At 37.3% G+C, this 24,308-nt stretch overlaps 4 protein-coding genes across 4 annotated transcripts in view; 2 read left to right on the top strand and 2 right to left on the bottom strand.

Moving 5' to 3' along the window:
* Positions 1-2,312: 2,312 nt before the first annotated feature.
* On the bottom strand, positions 2,313-3,998 carry LOC134664086 (uncharacterized). Its single transcript, XM_063520675.1, has 3 exons — positions 3,786-3,998; positions 3,171-3,241; positions 2,313-2,588 (listed from the first exon to the last, which is right to left on the bottom strand). Exons 1-3 carry the CDS (start codon positions 3,877-3,879, stop codon positions 2,373-2,375), a joined length of 381 nt encoding a protein of 126 aa, XP_063376745.1. The 5' UTR covers positions 3,880-3,998; the 3' UTR covers positions 2,313-2,372.
* Positions 3,999-8,977: 4,979 nt separating this feature from the next.
* The window catches only part of LOC134663417 (uncharacterized), a 68,925-nt gene continuing 53,594 nt past the window's right edge, over positions 8,978-24,308 (bottom strand). The window contains exons 2-4 of the mRNA XM_063519787.1: positions 11,266-11,385; positions 9,644-9,717; positions 8,978-9,190 (exon numbers count right to left, since the gene is read on the bottom strand). Coding sequence (XP_063375857.1) covers positions 8,993-9,190; positions 9,644-9,717; positions 11,266-11,371 — 378 coding nt within the window. The 5' untranslated portion in view covers positions 11,372-11,385 and the 3' untranslated portion in view covers positions 8,978-8,992. The remainder of the gene's footprint in view (positions 9,191-9,643; positions 9,718-11,265; positions 11,386-24,308) is intronic.
* LOC134664085 (uncharacterized) lies at positions 14,629-15,947 on the top strand. Its single transcript, XM_063520674.1, has 3 exons — positions 14,629-14,794; positions 15,431-15,507; positions 15,724-15,947. The coding sequence occupies exons 1-3, from the start codon at positions 14,683-14,685 to the stop codon at positions 15,907-15,909; spliced, it is 375 nt and encodes a 124-aa protein (XP_063376744.1). The 5' UTR covers positions 14,629-14,682; the 3' UTR covers positions 15,910-15,947.
* On the top strand, positions 16,590-21,309 carry LOC134664084 (uncharacterized). Its single transcript, XM_063520672.1, has 4 exons — positions 16,590-16,780; positions 17,879-17,955; positions 18,953-19,140; positions 20,997-21,309. Exons 1-4 carry the CDS (start codon positions 16,618-16,620, stop codon positions 20,998-21,000), a joined length of 432 nt encoding a protein of 143 aa, XP_063376742.1. The 5' UTR covers positions 16,590-16,617; the 3' UTR covers positions 21,001-21,309.

The following is a 24,308-nucleotide window of genomic DNA, read 5'->3' as shown; positions in this document are numbered from 1 at the left end:
ATAATACAATGATGGTGGCAAACAGGAATACGGCCCGCCCGATGGTAAGTGGTAATCGTAGCCCATGGATGCCTGTGACGTCAGCAACAGTGATTTTACAATTCGTCGCACCTGTCACCGATGTGAAATTGGGGCCTGACCATATCATTGAATGATAGCACAGAATCTAGTAGAACGCCAGCGGTAATGTCCACGCTATCGGAGCAGCTTCCGTCTCCTATACGGTTCATATGCGTCTACCGGATAAAAAGCTAGCGATCCATTTTTATAGCATAGTCTTTCGAGCAGACTCAATGCCAGACCCGACCGAACTCCTTAGCTATATCCAGCCTGACTGCCAATGTCTCACCTTGATTCTCAATAGCCAAAACCCAGCGGTACCCACCGGTCACCGATCAGATCAGGCAAATATAAAGAGGTTGTATCGTCATTGAGTGACAAAAACTGCCCATATAAATCTGTATCTAGAATGTGAAATTTGTGACGTCACCTTATATGCATTTTAATATGGCTATGGTGTGTTACAGTACTATAAAAAAACGCCTCTGATAGGAAAGTACTTTAAAAAACCTATAAGCGAGGCAGATAGGGGCGGCAAAATCGGCATAGCCTACGGGCGGCAAATGTTTAAATCCGGCACTGACACGCGCTGTGTTATTATGATTGGCAACCGAATCCATCCATATCCAATTGCTTCATTCTATTATTTAATTAATATATTCCATTTATATAGCCTGCACTTTTGACTGTCTTAGCTGACGCTTCCTCTAACAGAACTGCTATTACCGAAAATAAAAAAAAAAATAACTTTCACTATAGTATTGAATAATAATTCTATATTAGGCCTTGAGTCTGTAAAGGAAATTTTAAATAAAATATTTTTAACTAACTTTTGAGTGAAGGGCAATGAAATTGATTGCTAGCCGTTTGTAATCAATTTACATTTATTTTCATTAATAGATTATTTTAATAGCAGCCGTTTTGAATTTCGATTATATGCTCTGATAACGGTATACTTTATTGAAATAATACCCGTGACTTTGTCGATTAAGAATATACGATAATACATTTATGTTACAACTACACTCATGGACAAATTAAGCGGAACGCAAAAAAAGTTTAATTATGTACTAATTTTGAAATTTAGTTGCTGTAATCCAGTAATTCAACCTTTTCTAGCGTTCCTCTAAATTTCTCCATGAGTATGTATTAGGTAGGTACTAACAACGGAGTATTATTGTAAATAGAACTATGAGCTGAATGCTTTCTGTTTCCGAATATATATTATTTACTTATTTATTTCGGAAACAAAGAATCGCATACAAGTGTATTTAAAATAATTGTATGGACTCGCATGGTTTGGTCTTGATCTCGGTTTCAATGTATGTTTTGGCCTTCTCCTTATCTGGACTTGATCTTTACTTAGGGTTTACCTTCGATATTTTATTTTAATTGAGTTACTACATATGAAATTAATGAAATAAAGTCTGACGGGTCTAAATCACGCAAACCTCTTTATTATTTTATTATTTATTTTAATCTTTATTGCACAATACATGAAGGTACAAATGGCGGACTTAATGCCTTAAGGCATTCTCTACCAGTCAACCAATGGGTCAAACCAAAAAGATTAAGTAGGTGCAGTGCTCTTTATGCAAGGAGTAGACTCCGGTTGGAGCAAAATGCTTTGGAAAGCAAAAGACAACGCCAAATGATAACAGGGGTGTTTACTGGCCATTGCGGGATCAAAGGAATTCTGGCCAGTGGGACACTCTGACAACACCGATTGTCGTATGTTTGGCGAAGAAGATATATTAAAACACCTAATGTGTGAATGTCGCACCCTCGCCAGACAAAGAATGAAGGACTTTGGAGCAGCATATCTGGAGCCAAAGGACTTTAATACGCTACCCATGATATGGTGGGAAAAGCTCTTGAGTAGTTGACGGATCTTTTTTAGGGGGTAATTAATTGCACAACAAAATCCCATGGGTCGAAGTGTATCCGCAAAACAAATATTATAGGATAAAAAGATCTAAAGCAGGCATACTTTAGAATTCCTATAGAACTTATGTGAAACTAAAAGCTCTTTCTACTAGTGCCAAAATCATGTATATGTGTATATGGTAGTCTCTGAGGACTTGGCAACTAATTGTTTCAGGCAACTAACCAAAGAATGCTGCACTGTACCTAATTCACGACAATAATATACCTATGGCAAAATATCAAGCCTTGTCTGTAATAACCCTGCCAATGAAGCTAAAAGCTATTATTTGTGTATTTATGACAAGTTAGGTTAAAATAAAAATCTGTTTTAAATAATCCAATATTTTTATTTAATTCTTGATTATAACCAAGAAAAACATAGGATGCTAATAAACAACCGGTGCCAAACCAGCTGGCTTGCAGTACTGCGTCACCTGCACATCGAGGCTTGAACAACCTGGAATAGAGCTTGGACAGTCGACCATAATGGGAGAGTAGTTTAAGCGGCTGCCCACCGCAAGTTGAATTTTGGGTTTAGACATGGGCGTATTACACACGTTGAGGGACTCGCCCGCTAACTCACTTCCTGGTTTGGCGCATTTCTGAAAATATATATAAAAAATAGCTTAAACACTAACACTGAACATGCACTGAACTGCCTATAGTTTTAGTTTCATGGGCTAAATAGTGTTAAAGTATTTAGATAATCGGATTTTCCGCCAATAAATTGGTTACCTCAAGCGGTTACTATAAATATTATTTTATTTACTCAATGACATACTAATCAGCAATGTAGAACGCTTGGAGGCACCGCATTCACGCAGCTCGGCCTTCGGCCTCGCATGCTTGGAAAATCGTGAGGTCCGCATGCGAGCACTTCATTCCCGCAGCTCGGCCTTCGGCCTCGCGTGCTTGGGAAATCGTTTATTTTATAGATAAGTTAGTTTATTTTCATTTTTAATATTTGTATCTACCTTATCAATAAACTTATTCTATCAGCAATGTTTGATTTAAATCAGGTGATAATTATTATCAGTTTGTGTCTATCGTGGTATTCAACTGTGAGTACTGTGACAAATGTCTGCATAATTATTCAGTAGTGTATCGTAAAAATTATTTTTTTCTGTCACAGTGAGAATTACATAAACAATAAATATAGAAATATTCTATAAATAACATCTTACATTAGGAACTTGCTTGACTTCACCCCCAGCAAGAGTCAAATGAAATGTAATAGGGTTGTCTGTCATATCGCCTGTAAAAAATCATAAAATTTAACAAGTAGGTACTAAAATACTGTATGGATATTATGGTCTATTTATAGACAGTAATGTAAAGACTGCTTTAGCTATTATAGTATTAAGAATATAATTACTTATGCAATTGTAATGATGTTCATTACAGATAATAATTATGGAATAAAAACATTGGCAATTTTTCATGGACAAATTATTATCTAATATTTTTTGAAAATCGGCTTGGTTATTGTATAAAGATTATAAATTTGCGAGTAGATTTTAGGAAGGTACAGTATATAATCCTCCGTTTGATTAAGTTTAGTTATATCACAAATAATTTTCTACTGAGTAGATAATTTACAAAAGGGTAAATTAAATAAGATTGACGGCAGGGTAGCGAGAAACGAAAAAATTGAAATATTTACGCTCCTCTTTCTCAAATAAATGAGTTTTAATCATGATGTAACGTTTTTTACTGTTACTTAAATAAATAAAATAAAATCCATTTATTTACAGACGCTCTAATCGCTTTATTTATACAAAAAAATATTTAAAAAATACCTATTAATGCAGAGTCGCAAAACGGGTTCGCCTTAGCGTCGGCGGCGGCGAGCAGTGCGGCGAGCGCGAGCAGCGAGCGGGCGAGCGGCGACATGGCGGTGGCGGCGGCGGCGGTAGCGGGAACAGGGCGACGGAGCTAACGGCTCACATATATGCGCGCGCTGCTTTAGTATAATTGGCAACCGTACCATCCACATCCAATTGCTTGATAAAATTATTTAATTAATATACTTTCTTAGGGCCTGTTTAGATTAGGTTGATAACGTTGATAACTACATTCTTCTGCTTCGAGCAACACGGAAGGGAGGCGGCATTCGCACTATTTCCCCTCTGCCGAGGTATAAGATTAGCGCGTCAATCTAATCTAGCGCGGGTAATAAAACTAGTTGCACTTGGATTTTTCACTAGACCGAGTCCAGACTAGCAATGCACGCACGAGAACTTTCCAAAGTTGCGAAACTTTCCACATGAGAAATTCTCTGTAACTTCTGAGAATGTTCTCGAGAACTAGAATTTATTTATTTATCGTAGTTTATAACATGAATGTTCACGATAGTTTAGGTGTAGTCCTTACCCCCAGAAAATTCCGACTTTTGGTCGTCCGCTTCGGGTCAGAAAAATGTATGACGGCCCGGCCAAACGGTCAGACTTAGGTGGGGGGTGCTCGACCAAATGTCATAGAGGGACCCTTGCAGTTTTTGACGCCGCCATTTTTTTTCAATATGGCCGACTATTTTTTTAAACTTTTTTAATTTTGTCCTAGCGCGCTGAAATTTTGGTCACGGAATCTCGGGGTCCCCTAGATACTTATGAAAAATTTTTTTTTGGAAAAATGCTACAATTGCGGGATAACTGGCCACTTTTATTTTGTATGGCAACTTTTAAACGGCGCGTGATAGGTGGGGGGTGCTCGACCAAATGTCATAGAGGGCCCCGAGACAAAACAATCTGCATAAAAAAAAATCAAAATGGCCGACTTTTTTTTTAATTTTTTTTAAGTTGGTCCGAGCGCGCTGAGATTTGGCATGGCGGGAGATAGAGGCCTCTAGATTCTAATGAAACAAAAAAAAATTTTTGGAAAATATTGTCGAAAGTCGAAATGTTCTCTGATATACAGTGAGAATTTAAGCAACTTATTGGTAAATTTATCACATCAACAAAATAGCTAACTGCAATAGACAATAATATATGCATAATAACATTTAGTTTTAAGTTATGCGTATTTAAACTTTATTTCAAGTATATTCTCTTGTTTAAACAATAATTTCCATGTTGCAGGAATGTTCTGAGAACATTCTCGAGAACGTTTCCGCTTTTTGGGAATGTTCTGCAATTTGTACATTGCTAGTCCAGACGCGCGCGTGAACACTGCTGCACAAAAATGCCTATTTGCTCGGTTTTTTGTTATAAAAAGAGGTCGGGGATATCAAATTTACAAAAAGAAAGTGTTACATTTCACATGTAATATTTTTTTTACATATCATACGTTAAATTACATTTAAATACAATTATTATATTTTAGTCTCAAGTAATTGTTGGATTTATCGATTTTGCTCGCTCAGTACAAATTGCGGATCGGTCGAGCGACAAATCCGACCTCTCATCTCTCAGAATATAATGACATACTTCAACGAAAATGTGTTAGTGTGCGTGTTGTGACACTAGTCACTCGTCCGTACACAAAAAGAGATCGAGGTTTCCAAGATTTGTCTTTGACGTGTGTCATTTTCTATGTATTTGTGTCGTTATTACAGATTGACGTCATTTTAACTTGCTTGATTAACGTCAAGCAGGTAAATAACAGCAAGATTAAAATAAAAGGTGATACGCTGGAATTTGAGGACCGAACTGTTTTCCTGGGAGTCACTCTAGACTCCAAACTGCAATGGCATGCACATATAGGCACTCTAGCCGGAAAACTTAGTTCAGCAGCCTATGCAGTGAGGAGAATCAAACAGCTGACAAACGTAGAGACGGCCAGGCTGGTATACTTTAGTTACTTCCATAGTGTTATGTCTTATGGAATTCTGTTGTGGGGAAAAGCGGCAGATATTCAGACAATATTTGTGCTGCAAAAACGAGCTGTACGTTCCATCTATGGACTGGGCGCTCGAGTATCCCTAAGAGAGAAATTCAAAGAAGTTAACGTTCTTACCGTTGCATCTCAATACATACTAGAGAATATTATGTATGTTCGGAAAAACATCCACGAATTCAAGGTTAACAGTGATATCCATAACTATAACACTAGAAACAAACATAAACTTGCTGTGCCCGCCCACCGCCTCCATAAGGTTAGTACGTCTTTCGTCGGGAACTGTACACGTTTTTATAACAAAGTCCCCACTGATGTAGCGAATTTACCACTTCACAAATTTAAGTCGCACATTAAGCACTCCTTGTTACGTAAGGCGTACTACACTGTAAATGATTTTATAAACGATAGAGATGCTTTTAAGCCGGTAGCTTGATTTCATTAGTATAATAAGAATTAAATAAATGTTGTTTTTTTTTTTTACATTGTGAATTAAATATGCTAGTGTCCAGTAGAATTGACACATGAGACAATGATGTTCTCGCTTGATTATATTGTTTAATTTAATTTTAGTTTTGGACACTTGGAGACCTTATGTATACATCTCTAAGTACATATTTATTTATTTGATTATTATTTTTGATTGTACATACTTACCTATATTGTTAATGTTTCTGACACTTAGAGACCTTTACATCTCTAAGTCAACTTAGGCTAGTAATTATGTGAAGCTATATTACTGTCTTTTTATGTAACATATGAGCACAAAATGCCGTGTCTTACAGCTACATGTTATTACTATTTTAATATTAATATAGGCCGGTAGCTTGAACATGTCATGCTCGCTTAAAAGTCTTTGCTTACGGTGGCGTTGTTGATCGGGTCGCCACTTTCCCGAATGAAGGTTGAGGGAGGCGATGGCTGAGATACGCGTCATACTCGTGAACGGGTGCTGTTTGTGGAGACTGGTCTGTTAAGCTAACACGAGCTATTATACTTAGTAACTTTTATTAATTAATTACAGTGAGACGCCTCATTCTGTTCTCGTATGTTTCTTTTCTTTTAATGAATGTATTAATTATACAGGATATTGACTCTTGGAGACCCTATACATCTCTAAGGATAACTTGATAAACTATATAATCTTATAGTTCTGACACCTAGAGACATTTACACCTCTAAATATTATAGATTTTTTTTGTGTGTGTTTTTTTATCTGTATTTTGTATGTAATTCGACATTAAGAGACCATATACATCTCTTAGTAATTGTAATACGTTAGATTGAATTGTTAGTTTTATTTTATAAAATTGTTGATGTTATTATTTTTGCTTTTATGTAAATTCAATGTTGACGTGTAAAAGTGCCCTTGTGGCCTATTTGCTGAATAAATGTTGATGTTGATGTTGATGTTGATATTGGATTTTGTATGTAAGTGTGTGAGAAATGCGACTGTGTGCACCTTTCCCCCCGCGAAAAATGGCAGAAAGATTTGTACGGCGAGATATCGCTTGGGCCCCTCCCTTCCGACGTGTCGGAAGCCGGTGTTGCTCGAAGTTCTTCTGTCAATATTGCCATGTTATACTCTGGAAAGTCAGCTTTGACAGTAGATAAAGCCCTCAAATTTAAATACTTTGGGCCGAAGGATCGATGTTCCGTACATATTTTGGATTACGCGCTTTTTCTACTGACATATTTGGACTGCCAGAGTAAGTATAGGTATACACGTTTCTTTCTAATTTCAGTAAAGTTAGGCGTGCTGTTGTGCATGAGGCCTTTAAGTATAGTATAAAACAATACCTACACTTTTCAAAACGCGAATAATTATTTGTAAACATTTTTTTGAGTGATGGGCATTAAAATCGATTCGTAGCAGTTAATAATCAATTTGCATTTATTCCCATTAATAATTAATTGAAATTATTTTCTTTGTGTCCTTTTCAATTTTTCCGTGTTCTTATAACCCGGCAACCTTCAAATCAAGAGTGAACAGGCACCTTCTGGGCGAGCTCGCTCCATCGTAGGCCACGTCTACGCCTCGGCTAGTCTGTGGCCATGTGTAAGCCCATTCATAATAAATAAATAAAAAAATAAAAAAAATCTAATGATATACTCCACAATACCGGCTCATGCTCACGACTTCGTTGCTATAGATATTTAGAAGGAACTGGTAAATTGAACTTCAGTGGAAACTTTTACTCTTCATATTCGGATAATTTTTGGGATTAAAGGGAAATTACGGCCCGATTCGAACTTCAAGATACGTCAATTAATAGATCTTAAAACGATATGGAGTAGATATGTCAGTGTCAAATGTGAAGTTTCTTCAAACAAAGACGTTACTTAATATTAAATTTCGAATCGGGCAGTTAGACTTTGGGTATTCGTTTAATGCCTCATTTAGACGATGCGAGAACTCGCTTGCGAGTTTCATTACATTGCGGATTTTGATCCGTCGCTTATATTTGACGTAACCAACAGTTCGCAATGTAACTAAAATCGCATGCGAGTTCAGGCGCCGTCTAAATCATCCCTTAACCTTTGACTGTGACTTAAACATGACCTTGTAATAGAATTTGGTATTTACCTACCATCGCCTTTTACTTTTGTTTAATACGTAGATATCTATTTCTTTGTCGTTTTTATTCTAAATATGTGACGTTCCACGGAAAAAAGGTACCTTATGGCGGATGGCGCTTACGTCGCAATAATATTGGAGCGGCGTTAATAAGCACGGTTAGTAAGCGCCAACCGCCATAAGGTACCTTTACCCGTGGGACGTCACATATTTTTCCCTCGTTTTGTGACGTAGTGATAAACAAAGCAAGTTATCGCCGATCGTCCTTAGCAGTAGGCAGAACGAATTCATTGAAAATTATTAAAATTGAATTTAAGGGTTGGCATCGGCATTGTAAGTAACACGTGAAAGCTTGAGATTTCAATTAATTATCTTAAGGCCGGGGTCGTTTTCACCCGCCGCCCGCGGCCGACAGTGGCCCGCCGCCCGCGGCGTCTGAATGGTATGTTCGGGAATGCTCGGGAGTGGTCGTTTTCGGGGGGACGCCGCACGCGGCGGGTGAAAACGACCCCGGCCTAAGTAGTAACGGGGGGATAATTAAATTACATACTTTAGGAAATTGGAATAAAAACACAAAAAATAATCAGATTTCTTTTAATAAATGTTTTTCTTGTCAGCACAATCCTGAAAAACCCTGAGCTCAACAATAGGGCAGCCGCCGGCATCCTCCGGGCACGTGATGATAACGGGGGAGAATCTCTTCCCCGCGGCCGTGATGTACGGAGCACTGCCTCCTTTACTACACGCAGTCACGTACTCACTCACTATCTCTTTTCCGGATAGGCTGCATTTCTAGATTATTTACAAAATAAAATACAAGTTATATAAACGTTGAACCACACATAATGGAGTATTCCGTACCTTCGTATAATACTAGATACGAATAGCAACAATAAAAAAATATACAAGAAAAACAACGTACTTTGGCAAAATTTATACGTTAATTTATTAAATGAATAGTTTTTTTGGCGTAAACTCTATATCATCTTAACCGATCAATATTATTCGTCAGACATAAGGGCCGATGGACCGGATGGATGGACATACGAACTGACAAATGGACAAGTCCTACAAAACTATTAGAGTTTCATGTTTACCATTCTGGCAGTTGGCGGAACATAAAAATTAATGGTGAATTTAATTTAGTTTTATAAAAATAAGGCTAGGTCAGAATTTATGACAAACACGATTCTTTATTGCGTATGTCGGATACAATTACGCTAAACATATTTAAAAAAAACTTACATCAGGGATGTTAACCGTGCCACTAGGTTGGTTATCTTCTTTTATTACAAAAGAACTGCTGTAGGGATCACCACCTGAAAAACAAAAATAATTTCGTTACGATTTGAAAACAGGAGTGGTTACGATAGGATTGCTCGCGCCGATTTGTGAACGCTATATGCAAGCGCTGGGTGGATGACATCAAGAAAATTGCCGGCATGGGGTGGCCACTGGCTACAAGTGGTCCAAGACCGAGACAGGTGGCAAAAGCTGGAGGAGGCCTTTACCCAAGAGGGGATCCCAAAATAAATAACACTTAGGCTAGGCTAGGATACGAAAAAAACTTTATTTATAAAACATGTTAGTAAGGGATCATAAATAAAAGGCTTTTTATTTTTATTTTATTTATTTAGATTTATATGATATTCGAGTCATATAATATATAAAAAAACTCATTTTTATTTAATTAATATTCAATTACTTATTTCATTTCGACGGCCGGTCTGGCCTAGTGGGTATAGTGACATTAGTGACCCTGCCTATGAAGCCGATGGTCCCGGGTTTGAACCCCGGTAAGGGCAATTATTTGTGTGCTGAACACAGATATTTGTTCCTGAGTAATGGCTGTTTTCTATGTATATAAGTATGTATGTATTTATCTAAATACGTGTGTATATCGTCGCCTAGTACCCATAGTACAGTCGACGTCAAAGATATGTTTACACTTTTGCACCTTACTCCTTTTTAATAAAGCGAAAGGTGTAAACATATCTTTGACGTCGACTGTACAAGCTTTGCTTAGTTTGGCGCTAGGTCGATTTGTGTAAGACTGTCCCCACATATGTATTTATTCACTGAACAAAACAAAATCTATAATATTTATAGTGTCGTCGGGTGGCCACAAATGCAAATCAACATGCTTAATCCCAAACATATCGAAGATGACAACTGCAACAGGCTTCGTTCGTAGTTTTCTATTTATTAAAATTGGTTTATCTCCTTTGATGGATATTTTGTTACATAAAAATAATTTTATAATAGGCCTTATTAAGTTGACTATGTTAAGATTAGTTTTAAGTGTTTTAGCGTTGCTTTAAAATACAGTACCTACATTTCTTCACTATGAAAAATGAAGGTGCGTGGGTTCAGTCAGCAAAGTTTTCTAAAAACAGAAGCGCGTCATAGAAACCATAACCTTTAGATAGGATCATACTGTTGTCAAAAAATAGCAATCTTTAAATTTTTTCTATTAACTTCATCAATAAGAAATCTGATTAAACAACTTTCGCGTGATAAAAAAATACATATTATAAATCAGTATGATTTTTGCACAAAAGCTCTAAATATGAAAATTGCTTTTAAAATGCATAAATTATACATAGTTATTTTTATTGTTGATCGGACTGATCGATTTATTTTTTGCTACAAAAAATAAAACCCAATAACAATACTATCCGCGATTTCAGGCACTCACGGCTATCCCTGTGTTTAGCGAGTTTTGGCCTGAATTGACAGCGCCTTAAAGAGTAAAAATTTGTTGTGAAATAGGACAGACGCATTGTAGTATAAAATAATTCAAAAGTTGAAAAAACCACTTAAAAATATTAATAAACCTATTAACGTTAAAGGCGCAGCATACCCACCACCACCAGGTCCTAGCACCACGCCGCTGCAAGAAGGATTTGCAATGGCGTCGGCGGCGGCGAGCAGCGCGGCGAGCGCGAGCAGCGAGCGGGCGAGCGGCGACATGGCGGCGGCGGCGGCGATGGCGCGTCAACGACGGCAACGCCGTTATATTATCGACTATACTGTAAAGTGCAGTCCACACTGTCACCACAAAGTAGTTGAGAGTAGTTAATACTACGTTAGTAAAGAGTTCTCACTGTGACATCAAAAATCATGATGTATTTATCTGGGAGTTAAAAAAAAAATGCACATCTTTGTACAGTCACCTGCAATAATATGTTACTCTTCGAAGGCCGCAAAAATATGTGACACGCTCTTATGGGTCTAGAAATAAGATCGTGTCAGATAGTTTTGTGGCCTTCTTTGTGTAACATATTATTGCAGGTGACTGTACATGTACCATTTACTAAAAACTAACAAGTTTTAGGTATCTACGACTATACCTACCCTCATGCATGACACGTTATTTTAATTATTTACATGTAACTGCTAGGAGCAGTTGCTCATTTCACCTCAATTGCGACGCTTGCTGCAGCCTGGCAGGCCAAACGTTTGTTTGCTATACTTCTGGCAAACCAGCTTTATCAGAAAAAAATATATTTAAAATATTTAAAAAAATAAACTTAGTAGTGCCTATTTCACCCTAATATTGAAATTTCATTGAAATCACGTCGTAAATCATCAATCTGAATTTAATCATGACCATATTATTATTGTTTTGACGGCCGTTTCAAATTTCCAGCTCATTAATATTCGTTTGTGGAAAGTTATAAAATATATGGCTAAGTAAGATAAAAAAGGCAATTTATTTATTTTATCTCTAAGATAGCAAAAAGGTTCTGACGTCTCAATGTTAACCTAAAGGTGCAGAATGCTAATATGATATTAGGACAAACACAGGGTCCATTCCTAAGCCAAAGAATTCGCCATCCAGCGAGAGAAAGTAGCCATCCTCATGGGCACCCTTTCGCAGGGGACAGGGCTATAACCGCGAAAATCGAAGTTTGCAAATTGCGAGGATTTTTCTCTGTCACTCTAATTACGCCTTCATTGGAGTAAAAGAGAAAGATCCCTCAGACCTAGAGGACTTTTCATAGATGGATATTATGTTTACGTTTCTTTGTTTCTTTATTTTAGCAGGTTTAATTTATAAAATCTACTTATATTTAATAATAAAATATATGGTTATTGCATCGGTATTTAGGGTTTCTATGAGTAATACGACAGCTGATGAGGGCGGAAACTTAATTATTTAGTTATATCTGCTTATGTGCGTCTTTTGGTCTGTCTTATGCCTGTCATATAAATTTTGCTCAGAAACTATAGATATACCCGTCGAAACCACTTTAATTTTTTTTTATATAAAATCTCTTTACAATGAAAATAGCTTCGGTAAATGTCTCAGAAACACCTTTTTCGTAATACATACGAATTTATTGTTTGTTTTTTTTCTACTGGTGAACTAAGATCATACGAGTCCATCAAAATTCGTGATCAAACACGCACTTGACCCGTTATTAAGATATGTTAAGATAAGCTAGCTGGTTTATTGAACTTTAATAAGCAAAGAAAATGTTTATAGTACAAGGTGAAAGACGTAACGAAAAGTAACTGATAAGAGTAATCACCCAATCACAAAAGCGGGGTCACTATGTACCGACTAGGCTGGGAGTCCGCTGAATTCAATTGACTACAACAAAACAATTTTTCATTTCTCATGCTCTGAAAGAGGGTCATTATTGTTCTAAAAGGTGTGCAAAAAATGATACGTTTTCTGCACTAGAGCATTTTCCAAGTCCGATATTTTATAATTTCCATTCTGATTTACCTCTACCTTCCATAAATAACGATACCTTTGCCTAAATCGAAATTGAAAGTACCCTCAAGATATAATATTAAAATGTATACTTAGTCATATTTATTTAAAAAATCGAAAATGAAAGTGCCCTCGAGATATAATATAAAAATGTGTACTTAGTCATATTTTAAAAAAAACATGCATTTTACTTTCGTCTTATTCGAAATGAAAAGTAGAGTGTTTAACTCGGGTGAAAGGCATCATTCAAACTACCTCGGCAGAAATGAGTGCCTTTCATCCCTTGGTTAACAATCTACTAATTTTTGTTTCCAGCATTTTTCGTATAATGTTATGATTTTTTTTATTAGTTACCTCTTTATACATATTTGTTTTGCGCTGCTTGGTTACACACAAAGTATATTTTTAAACTTTAAGCCATAGCTGGTAAAATCAGTGTTTGATTAAATTACGAAGACATAAACCTACATAACAATTATTTGCAGTTTCTAATGGATTATTTACAAAATACGATAAAAGACATGTCTGTGGTGTTAAGTGTTAATAAAGACTATGGTATGGTAGGTGTGGTATTTCATAATAGTATTTTATGCAACCGTTGTTTAAGAGAGGTCAAAAAAGGCGAGTGGCGTGAGTGAAAAGAATGAATAAAAAAAAAATTCTATGGTTCACTTATTTGTCAGAGATGACATTTAAAATTTTAAGTGGTCATTACACGAAGTATTGTAAAATCGTCAAAAAAATACTACGTGTATGCACAAATTATTTTCTGACGAATAGACTAAACACTTGTCTTGACAACTATAAGATAGGGTTTTAAAGGTGTGTGCACGACACTTTAAAATCTTAAATGACAAATAAAAGTATGGGAGTAGAAAAATGTACTTACAGCACACACCACACAGTAAGCAATACGTCTCATCTGTTACGAATAATGTTTGATGCTATTAGCTACACCATTAGCTGTTCCTTTTTGCTAATTATGCAATTAAAGCCTATTAACTACAAATATATCAACGACACTTGACTTTGCTTGTGATAGTCACCAAGATGTAAAAATGTATGCACTTCCATGCCAACGTTCAATTAATATTTAAGCTAATTATCCTGGTTAGTCATGGAATAGCAAGGTGCATAAACGAAACGTACATAATTATTCATCGGTAAAAAATCGTACTTGGTGATTTGAACTTTCTATAAAAATTGTAGAGGGTCGAGAATTTAAGTACTTATAGATGAACAAAAACTAGAATTGTACATTTCATAAGTACGGCTATTAATGGTTTGTATAATAAGCGTATCAAAATTTTATGATGGTGTTATGATGTAATAAAAATTTTCATTTCAATTCATTTATGTTGTAAAAACTGAAGAATCGTATTTTATTCCATGTAAGTGAAGCCGGAAAAGGCTTAATTTACCTAATTGGTTATTATCTAAATCGAATTGGACCTAGGTACCGCACAAATTTAATGAAGTTTTAGATGCATTAATTATTACTAATTGCGTAATATACGAACTATATAACTGAGTCGGTGGCACCAGCAGGACAAATTTGATGCCGCCGCCGTACAATATTAAAATGTCGCCGATCGCTCGCTCGCTGCTTGCGCTTGCTGTGCTGGTCGCCGCCGCCGATGCGCAGAGCAACTGCAGAACTGTGCTGTTTGGTGAATATCTTATGTCATTTGTAGAAGGAATTTATTAAAATATTTTGATCAATCTGATTGTTTTGCAAATTTTTATTTGATTTTAATAGTCAGTTTTTACAAATTATGTATTATGAGCGCTAGAAATTTTTAATATTTTATGTATGTACTTACACTGTTGAGTATAAGTGTATTCTTTTTCCCTTAGCTATCCTTTATTTTATTATCTTTTATCTTTTTTGTAATTTTGCATTGATATATATATAAAACTTTACAAACTAACACTGTCCAAAAGTATGTACTAGTTAAATTTCAATACTTTCGTCAAAAATGATAATTTTGTAGGTAACGCCTCTGCTCAGTATGGTTCTACATCTACGAAGTAGTATTTTATACAGGCACAACGTAGCGCTCAAAGTCTTGGCTGAGTGATGAAACTCAGTTTTATGTGTTTATTTTCACATCTTAGGAACTTAATTAAATATTTACCATCCTAGATAGGCTCCTAGCTAAATTGTTTGTTCAATACTTACGCTGTCCAATTTAGCTACTTTAAATGGAGAACCCTAAACTATTAAGAACTTTTAATGGCTTAATAATCACGGATCGTGACTGTACCTATTTCATTGCACTTGTAATTTTGACATTTGTTTACAGGCGTCGCAACTAGTGATCCAATAAACTTCCAGCCTACCCAATATAAGGCTGGAGGTGCACGACTCTATATGGAAAATGTGAGGAGTATTTTTTTTTGTTTTCTCGCTTGTTATTAAATTGCTGAAAATCGACAAATTAAGTGGTCCGGCGGTTCCCTACAGTTATTAGTAATAATTATATCAGCCTCAATACGTCCCACTGCTGGAGGCAGGCCTCCTTTCATGTACACAAAAAGAATAATGTTATATATATAGCCTATACGATGTCTTAAATACAATTTTTTTGCGATGCAGGAATGTCAAAACCAGCAAAGAAGAATGTTAGCGGGCGAGCTGGTTACGGCGTGCGATTATAATCCGAACGGCGTCGCGCCGGACATCACTGAAGTGGCCCCTCCCCAGTACTCGCCCGTAGACGTGAGGTGCCTCGACGGCTGCCCCGGGGGCGGTATCGTAAAAATTGTGCAATATTGTTATTGATCAGTTAATCTTTGATTAAACACCAGTAACAAAAAGTCTCTTTATTCATTTTTGTATTTTTACCCAACAGAATTTATGCTGTTTTACCGCCATTCCCTTTATTTTCACAAATAGCAATGTAAATTTTTTTAACTTACTGTTTTTGTTAGATTTTTCTTAGCAACGACTTTTTCACTTTTTTGTCAGCAATCTTGACATGAAACTCTTTATAATACACACACAGCACAAATTTGCTTAGGCAAAGTAATTTAAAATAAATTTGATTTATGATTGATGTAAATTAGGCTAACCTTGAATCATTTTTTATTTAGGTAAATTTTTCCTCATTTTAATAATTATGTAGGTAAGTACCTAAAATTAAAAATATTTATAAGTACTTAATCTCACATCTTTATTAAGTATAATACAGTCGAGTACTTATATAAAGAAAAATAACTTTTTTATCGAAATCCGTTACCATTTATTTTGACTATAGACGTGAAGAAGTCTTCCATCCATAGCCCTTAGCCTTTTTCCATTATGAGAACCAAACTGGTTAACGTCTTAATCGCATCGAGGTACTGGACATAATAATATAGTTATTCGTTTATTATCAACGTTGTGACAAATTGTGTAAAATAACATTAGTTTCACCTGCAAATATAACTTATTGTTAATTAGACACTGTCAATACTACATATATAACGGTGTCGGCGGTGCCAGCGTGCCATGCCCGCCGCCGCCGCCGCCGCCGCCGCCATGTCAACGCTCGTCCGCTCGCTGCTCGCGCTCGCCGCACTACTCGCGATATTCTCGCTCTTAGCGCTACTTCCCAAAGTTTCCCATGTTTCCAACGCTTCCCATGAAGAAATCTGCATTACTGAGCTATTTGGTAATCATATGTGATATTCCTAAATCTCTAACTTCGGGACCAATAAGGACAATCATTAATAGCCGGGTACTGACTGAGCGAGCAGCCTCGCGAGGCAAATCCTCGGTCAGTCAGGACGTGCCTCGCCCGAGGTAAACGCATGTCCGGCCTCGGCCGAGCGCGTCTCGGCCCGAGCCGGGCATTGTCGGTTTTTTGTCCATGCTCAAAGGCGCCTCGGTAAGTTTGCCGCGCTCACTCAAGATGGTTGTGTTTTGCCTCGCTTGTTCGCCGCATGTTAGCGCCATCGATAAAGAACAGTGCCTTAAATTGATACAACTATATGGTGAATATAGACGATTATGGGATGCGAAATGTCCCGATTATACTAATGGAAGACTAAAAGAAGATGCGTGGAGAAATATAAGCCAGGAAATAATTTCTTTTTTTTTACAAGCCGTAGAATTATTAGAAATGCAGTGGTAGCGATAGCTTTTCGAATGAACGGTCTCATGACACGCGCGGTCTCTGTGCGACTTCACGTTAAACTGAGTGCTCGATGTTTGGCTCAGGCGTCACCGTGGCTCGGCTTTTCCGCGCGCGGCAGCCTCGTGCAACAAATCCTACTGACCGAGGCTGCCTCGCGCGGCAAACGTTGCGCGGCAATCGTCCGAGGCTGCCTCACGAGGCTGCTCACTCAGACAGTACCCGGCTAATTACTTATTAACAACTTATGAAGTTTCAATATTAGTGAATAAAATTCTCGTTTTTAGATAATTGTTACAACGAGAATTATAGACCGAAAGGAAGTAGGTGTATCGCAAGAGAATAAAACAAGCATTAATAAGCTAGGTGTGTTGTGAGTACCTAATATTTTTGAACTAGTAGTTGTGTGAGCTGTAGGCTTGGTAAACTTGTGAGTTTACCAAGTAGGCCCTGACAATTTGAAAAAAAAATCTATAATTTCTAAGTCTTTATTCTAAAGTCTATATTTTGAATTATGAAACCTGTTTTATAATGATGACGATAAAAAAAAGATCTTGAGCACTTTGCTCAAGTCTATTAGGTATATCATTTTCGTTTATGTACCTATTCGATGCTTACAAAATAACGTTTTTACAGGCAGAAAATCTTTAGACGACTTATACGGAAGGCCAATCAGGTTTTATACCGGAGGCGGTCTTATCGACATTCCAGATGTAAGATATTCTTTACTATGATAACGTGTTTTTCCAATTTAACACAAATGTGTTTATAAATATAAACTAATCGTTGGACAACATTGTAGTACAATATTTTAGTATACGAAAAGGCCTTGGCCTTCATAAGTAGGTGGAGAATAAGTGGACTGTAATTTATAGATCTTCATCAATTTTCTTTCCTACAACAATACATGTTTCGTGGTTTTTTAAATAAAACTAGATTTTTCCTACAAGATATTTATATTACAGTCCACTTATTCTCCACCTATGAAAGCCAAGGCCTTCCCATATTCCGATCGCGCGAAGTGGAGAGAAAAGACCACAAAAGCAGACCCCGCAATCAGATGGGAATAATAATGCTGAGGAGAGAGAGAGAGAGATTTGCATGCTAGGGGATTTCACTCGAGTTAGAAAATGTGACTATTAATTTATAAAGAAAAGCATTTAAAATTGTTTCGTACAGTTCACCTTCTTGCTATAAACAATCTAAAAATTACTGTAATAATGCTCGAGTTTCATGACGTCCGTTGTGAACATCTGTTCAAAATTGAATTTAAGGACAAAGGATGACTCGCATTAAAACGGTCTGGGTGCGCCGAGGCTTCAGACACTGTTTTCTATCACAGGATATAAAATATTTATGTCATAGAAAAATTAAGATAATAGGATAAACACATTGACATAGATATCTAGGGACTGGCTTTACGGGCAATAATAATGAGGCATAACAGGGGCCAGTCCAGCGGTGTGAAACGGCTACAACGCGATTGGTTGATGAGTTCGCATCACGCGCGCGATTGGTTGTCGAGCTCGCATTACGCGCGCTATTGGTCGCAACTAGTTGCGTTAGACTGCACGATTAGCTGGAATTTGTGAGAAACACCGCTGAACTAGTACCGTTTTAATACCTCATTAGCCCGTCCTTAGATATTATACGTCAATGGATAAACATAAACACAGCTGAGATTCAAGTAAAGCAATTTTTCATAAACAGGGTTGTAAAAAACAAGAGAAAAGGCTATTGGGTGTGCTCGTCAAGGTCTGCAATAATAACCAGGACGGGCGGAGCGGTGCGCCCAGCGTCGTGGAGGTTGGAGACTTCTCGCCGCTCAACGTGACGTGCGCCGACGGGTGCCCCGGCGGCGGCTCCTTAACCTACACGCAGTACTGCCACTTCAGGATGTAACATGTGTTTTGGTTTACATAAGCTATGGGCTATCGGTGGTACTCAGGGTTCGTGGGTCTGACGCTCTATTGTCACACTACACGTCTGTGTTATTCCTAAAAAAACTATGTACTAACTAAATTAATTTTTAGAGAGAAAGAGTGAGTAGTATTGGGTGCCAGCACGCTATAGCGTACAAAGTAGGTATAACTATGATGAGAAAAAAAGAAAACTATTGTTTAAGCTCGAGACACAGTTTATAATATTAATGCTTTGCATAAAGAAAACAGTACAGGAAGGCAATACAGAGGATCATCATCATCATCATCATCTCAGCCATAAGACGTCCACTGCTGAACATAGGCCTCCCCCTTATGGGAGGTGAATGCCATAATCGCCACGCTTGGCAGGCGGGTTAGCGATCGCAGTCGAGTACACCGAATTTGAGGGACGCTGCTGCCCGTCCACCGGTGGTCTTGGACGTAGTTTAAGGACATACCCGGGTCCTACACCGGGTACCGGATATACAGAGGATAACCTTGTGCTATTACTAAGTATACTTAAAAAACTATGCTATTGGACTGGTTACGCAGTCTTAATTAAAGTTTGTTAAGTCTATACACTAGTTATGCACTGAGCACTTGAAGTTTATTAAGAGGCCACTATTGTGTGAAGCTAATAAAAGTTTATAGATTCTAGCACACCTAAATCACGTGTCTATAGTGGAAGGCAGTCGAGCTGTGACCACGTGTTGCCCCAGAGGCGCACAGGTAGCGCAGTGCTACTGCACTGGCATTTATAAAAATAATTGTTAAGTATCCCATACAGGGATCTAGTATGGGACGCCATATTGCCCTGTTTGCTGTAACAATAGTTATTTGTTTTACAAGGGGGCAAAGTTATTGTTTAACCGCTCGTGCTAATATTGATACCAGAGCAAGCGAAAGATTCCAAAATTGAACCACGAGCGTAGCGAGTGGTTCGAAAAATGGAATCTTGAGCGTTGCGAGGGTTTCAAAGCACGAGGGTTAAACAAAATTTGCCCCCGAGTGAAACACAAAAATTTTCACCACACCAACCCGAAGCAAATATTAAATGTAAAATATCAAACAAAATCAAACCAAATCAAATCCAAATGAATGTTATTAAATATTTATCATCCAAAATCATCATTTAAAAGTCAATTCTACCAGCAAACATAAGAAAAAAACTCAAAATTTGGGTTTGATTACTTTGCCTCACATGTGGATAAAATGCAACTTTCCTATTCGTTTTTGAAGTGCAAAGTAATTCTTTCCGAGCTGGTGTGGTGAAAAAGAAATGAAATATGGGTATAGATGAATGTTGGAGAGATAGGGCTATATTTCTCCTAACACTAAACATTTTTACTGCGTCTTACCTTGTGTTTTTATAAGTTGAAAAGTGTTTCCATATTTTCCCGGGGTGGCCCCCCGGGATGCCTAACCCGCTCACATCGCTGTCGAAATCCAAGCGGCCCGTCATGTTCCAATCTACATCTATGTTTCAGAGCCAAGGAATTTTGCCAAGCAGTGCAAGCGATGTCCCAAACAATATTTAGAAATTCAATCATATAAAAAAATCATATTAAAAGACCAACGATATTGAGTATTAATATTTTAGAAGAATTAAACCTAAACATTTAAACCACTAAAGATAATATTTAAAATTAAATAATCAACCATAATGTTTTATACAATCACAGCTCGTAAACAGGTGAAACCTCTCGATGTGGACAGATGGCGCTGAAAACAATCCTGCAAGGCCTGTTTTAAAAGACTGCCGCTAGGTGTCGTTGGGAGTATCAAAACTGAAACCAAACTTGCTATTGCTACGTTTGAAACGTAACAAGGAGATAACTCGATTTAATGGCTCCTCTACACGATGGCCCAGCGCCGGCCACTCCAAGGGACGCATTTATGCGTTAGAGGGAGCAAGTGATATTGCGATCTCATTCTACCGCATGGCTGCGTCCCTTGGAGTGGCTAGCGCTGGCCCATCGTGTAGAGGAGCCATAAGGCAGGATTTTGTTTTGTTTTAATTGTTACCTACTTTTTTATAGAACGTGTTTTCTTACCAAAAGGGTAGGGGTAGATGATACGATTTACACTTTGTTATGAATATGCAGTGCATTTTAATATAAAATATTGTTATTAATTAATAATATTTAATTACTGTTTATACAAGTTCGAATTAAATGTATACTTTTATTATTTTGTATTGATTATATACCATTTATTAAAATAAGTACAGTTGGCCAGAAGTAGCTAATGTTTCAATATAAGTAGCTAATACTGGTAGTATTAGTATTAGTGTTGAAATTATCTAAATACACCATTTTGAACACTCGCACGTCTAGAAAATTCTGCTAATGACTAAGTATAGGTACTTGTAAGGACAAAGAAAAACGGGCAAAATTATTAAAGACGCATAGTCCATTAGGAACCACTTTTTTTGTTTTGTTATAAACATATTTCTTATTTGTGAGAATATTATTTTTGCCTAATTACATCGAAATGGATTTTCTTATAAGATTCAAATTAAGAACATTTCTTCGAAATAAAATAGGTACATATTAAGTATAAAATTATTTCTTGTTGTTTTGAAATTAACTATAGCAACCACATATACTACGTATTATTATGTAGAAACAGACGTGGCTCACTCCGCGATTTCGTCGCTTTGCTACAGGTAGCTAAAAGTACATCCGTTCAGCCCCAATTTTGGGGTTTGCCATAAGCCGCACGTGGCGCTGTCGCCACCTAGCGGCCATATCTGTGCTGATCGTAACAGACGCGTTTTGTTAGAGAGGGAGTCTTCTGTACTTAGTACTATTATTTATTCTGTGGTAGAACGTAGAGTTGTACTAGGCGTGGTAAGCGGGTGCGGGTGCAGGGATAAATAATAAGCACCAAGCGTTCGTTTTTACTCACGCCAATTTATTGTCCGTTACGGCACACAATACACATATGTATAGATAACAGAAGGAGCGAGAGTGAAAGCCAAACAATTGATACAAAATATAAATTTAACGGGAAAAAGTAACTTAACATGACAGCCACGATAACAACGTTCGTATCTAAGGGCTCTCTGCGCCTGCGGAAGACGGGCGCAATATATTGCTGTCAGCGCAGCGACCGAGGGCCGATCGTTAGACCGTCCTGTACGACTACCACCAGTTTTGACATTGACAGATACGCTCGCGTCTACGTAAATTACTTTCTATACATCTCGCTTGCACTAATATGCGAGTACGAGCGAGATGCATAGAAAGTAAGTTACTTAGGCCCACTTGCACCATTCCACTAACCCGGGGTTAACCGGTTAAACCAGGAGTTGCCATTGTTAGCCATACAATTTGACACTAGGTTAACAGTTTAACCGCTTAACCCCGGGTTAGTGGAATGGTGCAAGTGGGCCTTAGACGCGAGCGTATCTGTCAATGTCAAAACTGGTGGTAGTGGGTTCTGTACAGCGCGCAGCGCCTACAGCAGCTGTTAATCACTCGCGGACAGAGCGACTCATACAACTGAATATTATATGATAATAAAATCGGTCGCTCTGTCCATATGTATCATATAATATTCAGTTGTATGAGACTCATACAACTGAATATTATATGATAATAAAATCGGTCGCTCTGTCCGCGAGTGATTAAAATATATTTGGGATTTATATTATTTGTTAATAATGAACTATAAATTCATCCTTACAATTAGAAGTCACTATTGTTAATATGAGATTATTATGAATCCGTGTGGAAAAAATCTAATTTCTCTATCAGTTTTGAAGCCGCTGCCGAACTAAGTCTAATTAGTAGAATAACATTGTTCGTTTACCTATTAGCTATTAACTAACTGTAGCGAATATTGTGACAAATTGCATTAAAAATTTGCTTTGCATGTGTTATTCTTAGGCAAATAATTCTGGCAGACAGATTTTCACAGTGATAGATTTGTTCGCCAAACCTCGACCCCCTCAATGCTGAGGGTCGTGACCTCCTATGTGGATCACATGAATCAGTATGGCAGATTTTCAGACCTTTCGATTCCTTGCGACTTTTAACTCTTTTAAGGCACCATGGATCTTGATATACTTATATCGATTTTCTTCCACCGAATCATGTCATGGCCATAAGTTTTCCAGGTTATCTCTAGTCTTCCTTAGTTTAATTCAAGACCCGAAGAGTTCTAGCGCTTCAAAACATGGCGGTTACTCCGAATTCTTTGACTTTGAGGCGTTCGTCCGCCACATATCAAAAGCATCAATGCGCCTCCTATCAGCCGATTTAACTGTCCGCCAGACACATCTGACTTATAGATCTGTACAATATCGCCTCATGATTGGTGCACAATAGTGTACGCCGTATGAAATAGAATGCGCCTCATAAACAGACGATAAAACGAAGATTGCTGATAGAGCAGTTCATATACCGCGTGTGGCCTGTAATATGAGCAAAAAATTAAACTGTAGGCTGGACTCCTCATACTGACCAACATTTGTTCAGCGACTTTTAAAAATAACTTGTGGTTTGATTTTTAATACACTTTAAAGTTTACTGTAAGACGCAATGTATTGCGAATTTTGTTATGTTGAAGACGTGACAAGCAACGTCAATCACAATGATATGGCGTGGCGATGGCGTCCATTGGAGATAATATTTATTTTGTGTGAAAAATAGGGAGTCTATATATTTCATAATTTTTAAAAGTTGTTGAACAAAAGTGTCACCGTTTAAGGAGTACAATCTATGTTTTAATTATTTGCTCGTGTTACAGGCCACACCCGGTATATACCTATTAATATCTGGGAGACCGAGCTTTGCTCGGAAAACGTATAAAAACTTAAAAATGACCGTTTTCCCAGAGATATGACCTGGCTATATCGATTCATCGCCCTCGAAAACTGGGGTTTTTCAAATTTCATCAAAATCGTTAGAGCCGTTTCCGAGATCCTCGAAATATATAGGTATAAAAATAAATATACATATAAATAAAAAAAACAAGAATTGCTCGTTTAAAGGTATTAGATTCCCAAATAGTGTGTGATGCAATTTTTAGTAGTTTAAGAAATCTTACTCGGATCGGAACTTTCGGATTTTTCTTTAAATTATTTTTATGAAAAACCTATTCATTCATTGGTGCTCAGAGGCTAGAGAGTTTTTTAA

Source organism: Cydia fagiglandana, chromosome 4, assembly GCF_963556715.1.
Source record: "Cydia fagiglandana chromosome 4, ilCydFagi1.1, whole genome shotgun sequence".
Lineage (NCBI taxonomy): Eukaryota > Metazoa > Arthropoda > Insecta > Lepidoptera > Tortricidae > Cydia > Cydia fagiglandana.
This window is presented reverse-complemented; position numbering and strand designations above follow the sequence as displayed.

Excerpts from the sequence above, each read along its gene's own strand:
- LOC134664086 (XM_063520675.1), bottom strand. The coding sequence starts at position 3,879 with ATGTCGCCGCTCGCCCGCTCGCTGCTCGCGCTCGCCGCACTGCTCGCC. Across the intron at positions 3,242-3,785 it reads TTGCGACTCTGCATTAATAG|GCGATATGACAGACAACCCT; the intron begins GTATTTTTTAAA and ends GATTTTTTACAG. Across the intron at positions 2,589-3,170 it reads AAGTCAAGCAAGTTCCTAAT|AAATGCGCCAAACCAGGAAG; the intron begins GTAAGATGTTAT and ends ATATATTTTCAG.
- LOC134664085 (XM_063520674.1), top strand. The coding sequence starts at position 14,683 with ATGCCGCCGCCGTACAATATTAAAATGTCGCCGATCGCTCGCTCGCTG. Across the intron at positions 14,795-15,430 it reads CTGCAGAACTGTGCTGTTTG|GCGTCGCAACTAGTGATCCA; the intron begins GTGAATATCTTA and ends ATTTGTTTACAG. Across the intron at positions 15,508-15,723 it reads CACGACTCTATATGGAAAAT|GAATGTCAAAACCAGCAAAG; the intron begins GTGAGGAGTATT and ends TTTGCGATGCAG.
- LOC134664084 (XM_063520672.1), top strand. The coding sequence starts at position 16,618 with ATGCCCGCCGCCGCCGCCGCCGCCGCCGCCATGTCAACGCTCGTCCGC. Across the intron at positions 16,781-17,878 it reads CTGCATTACTGAGCTATTTG|GCAGAAAATCTTTAGACGAC; the intron begins GTAATCATATGT and ends ACGTTTTTACAG. Across the intron at positions 17,956-18,952 it reads GTCTTATCGACATTCCAGAT|GGTTGTAAAAAACAAGAGAA; the intron begins GTAAGATATTCT and ends TTTCATAAACAG.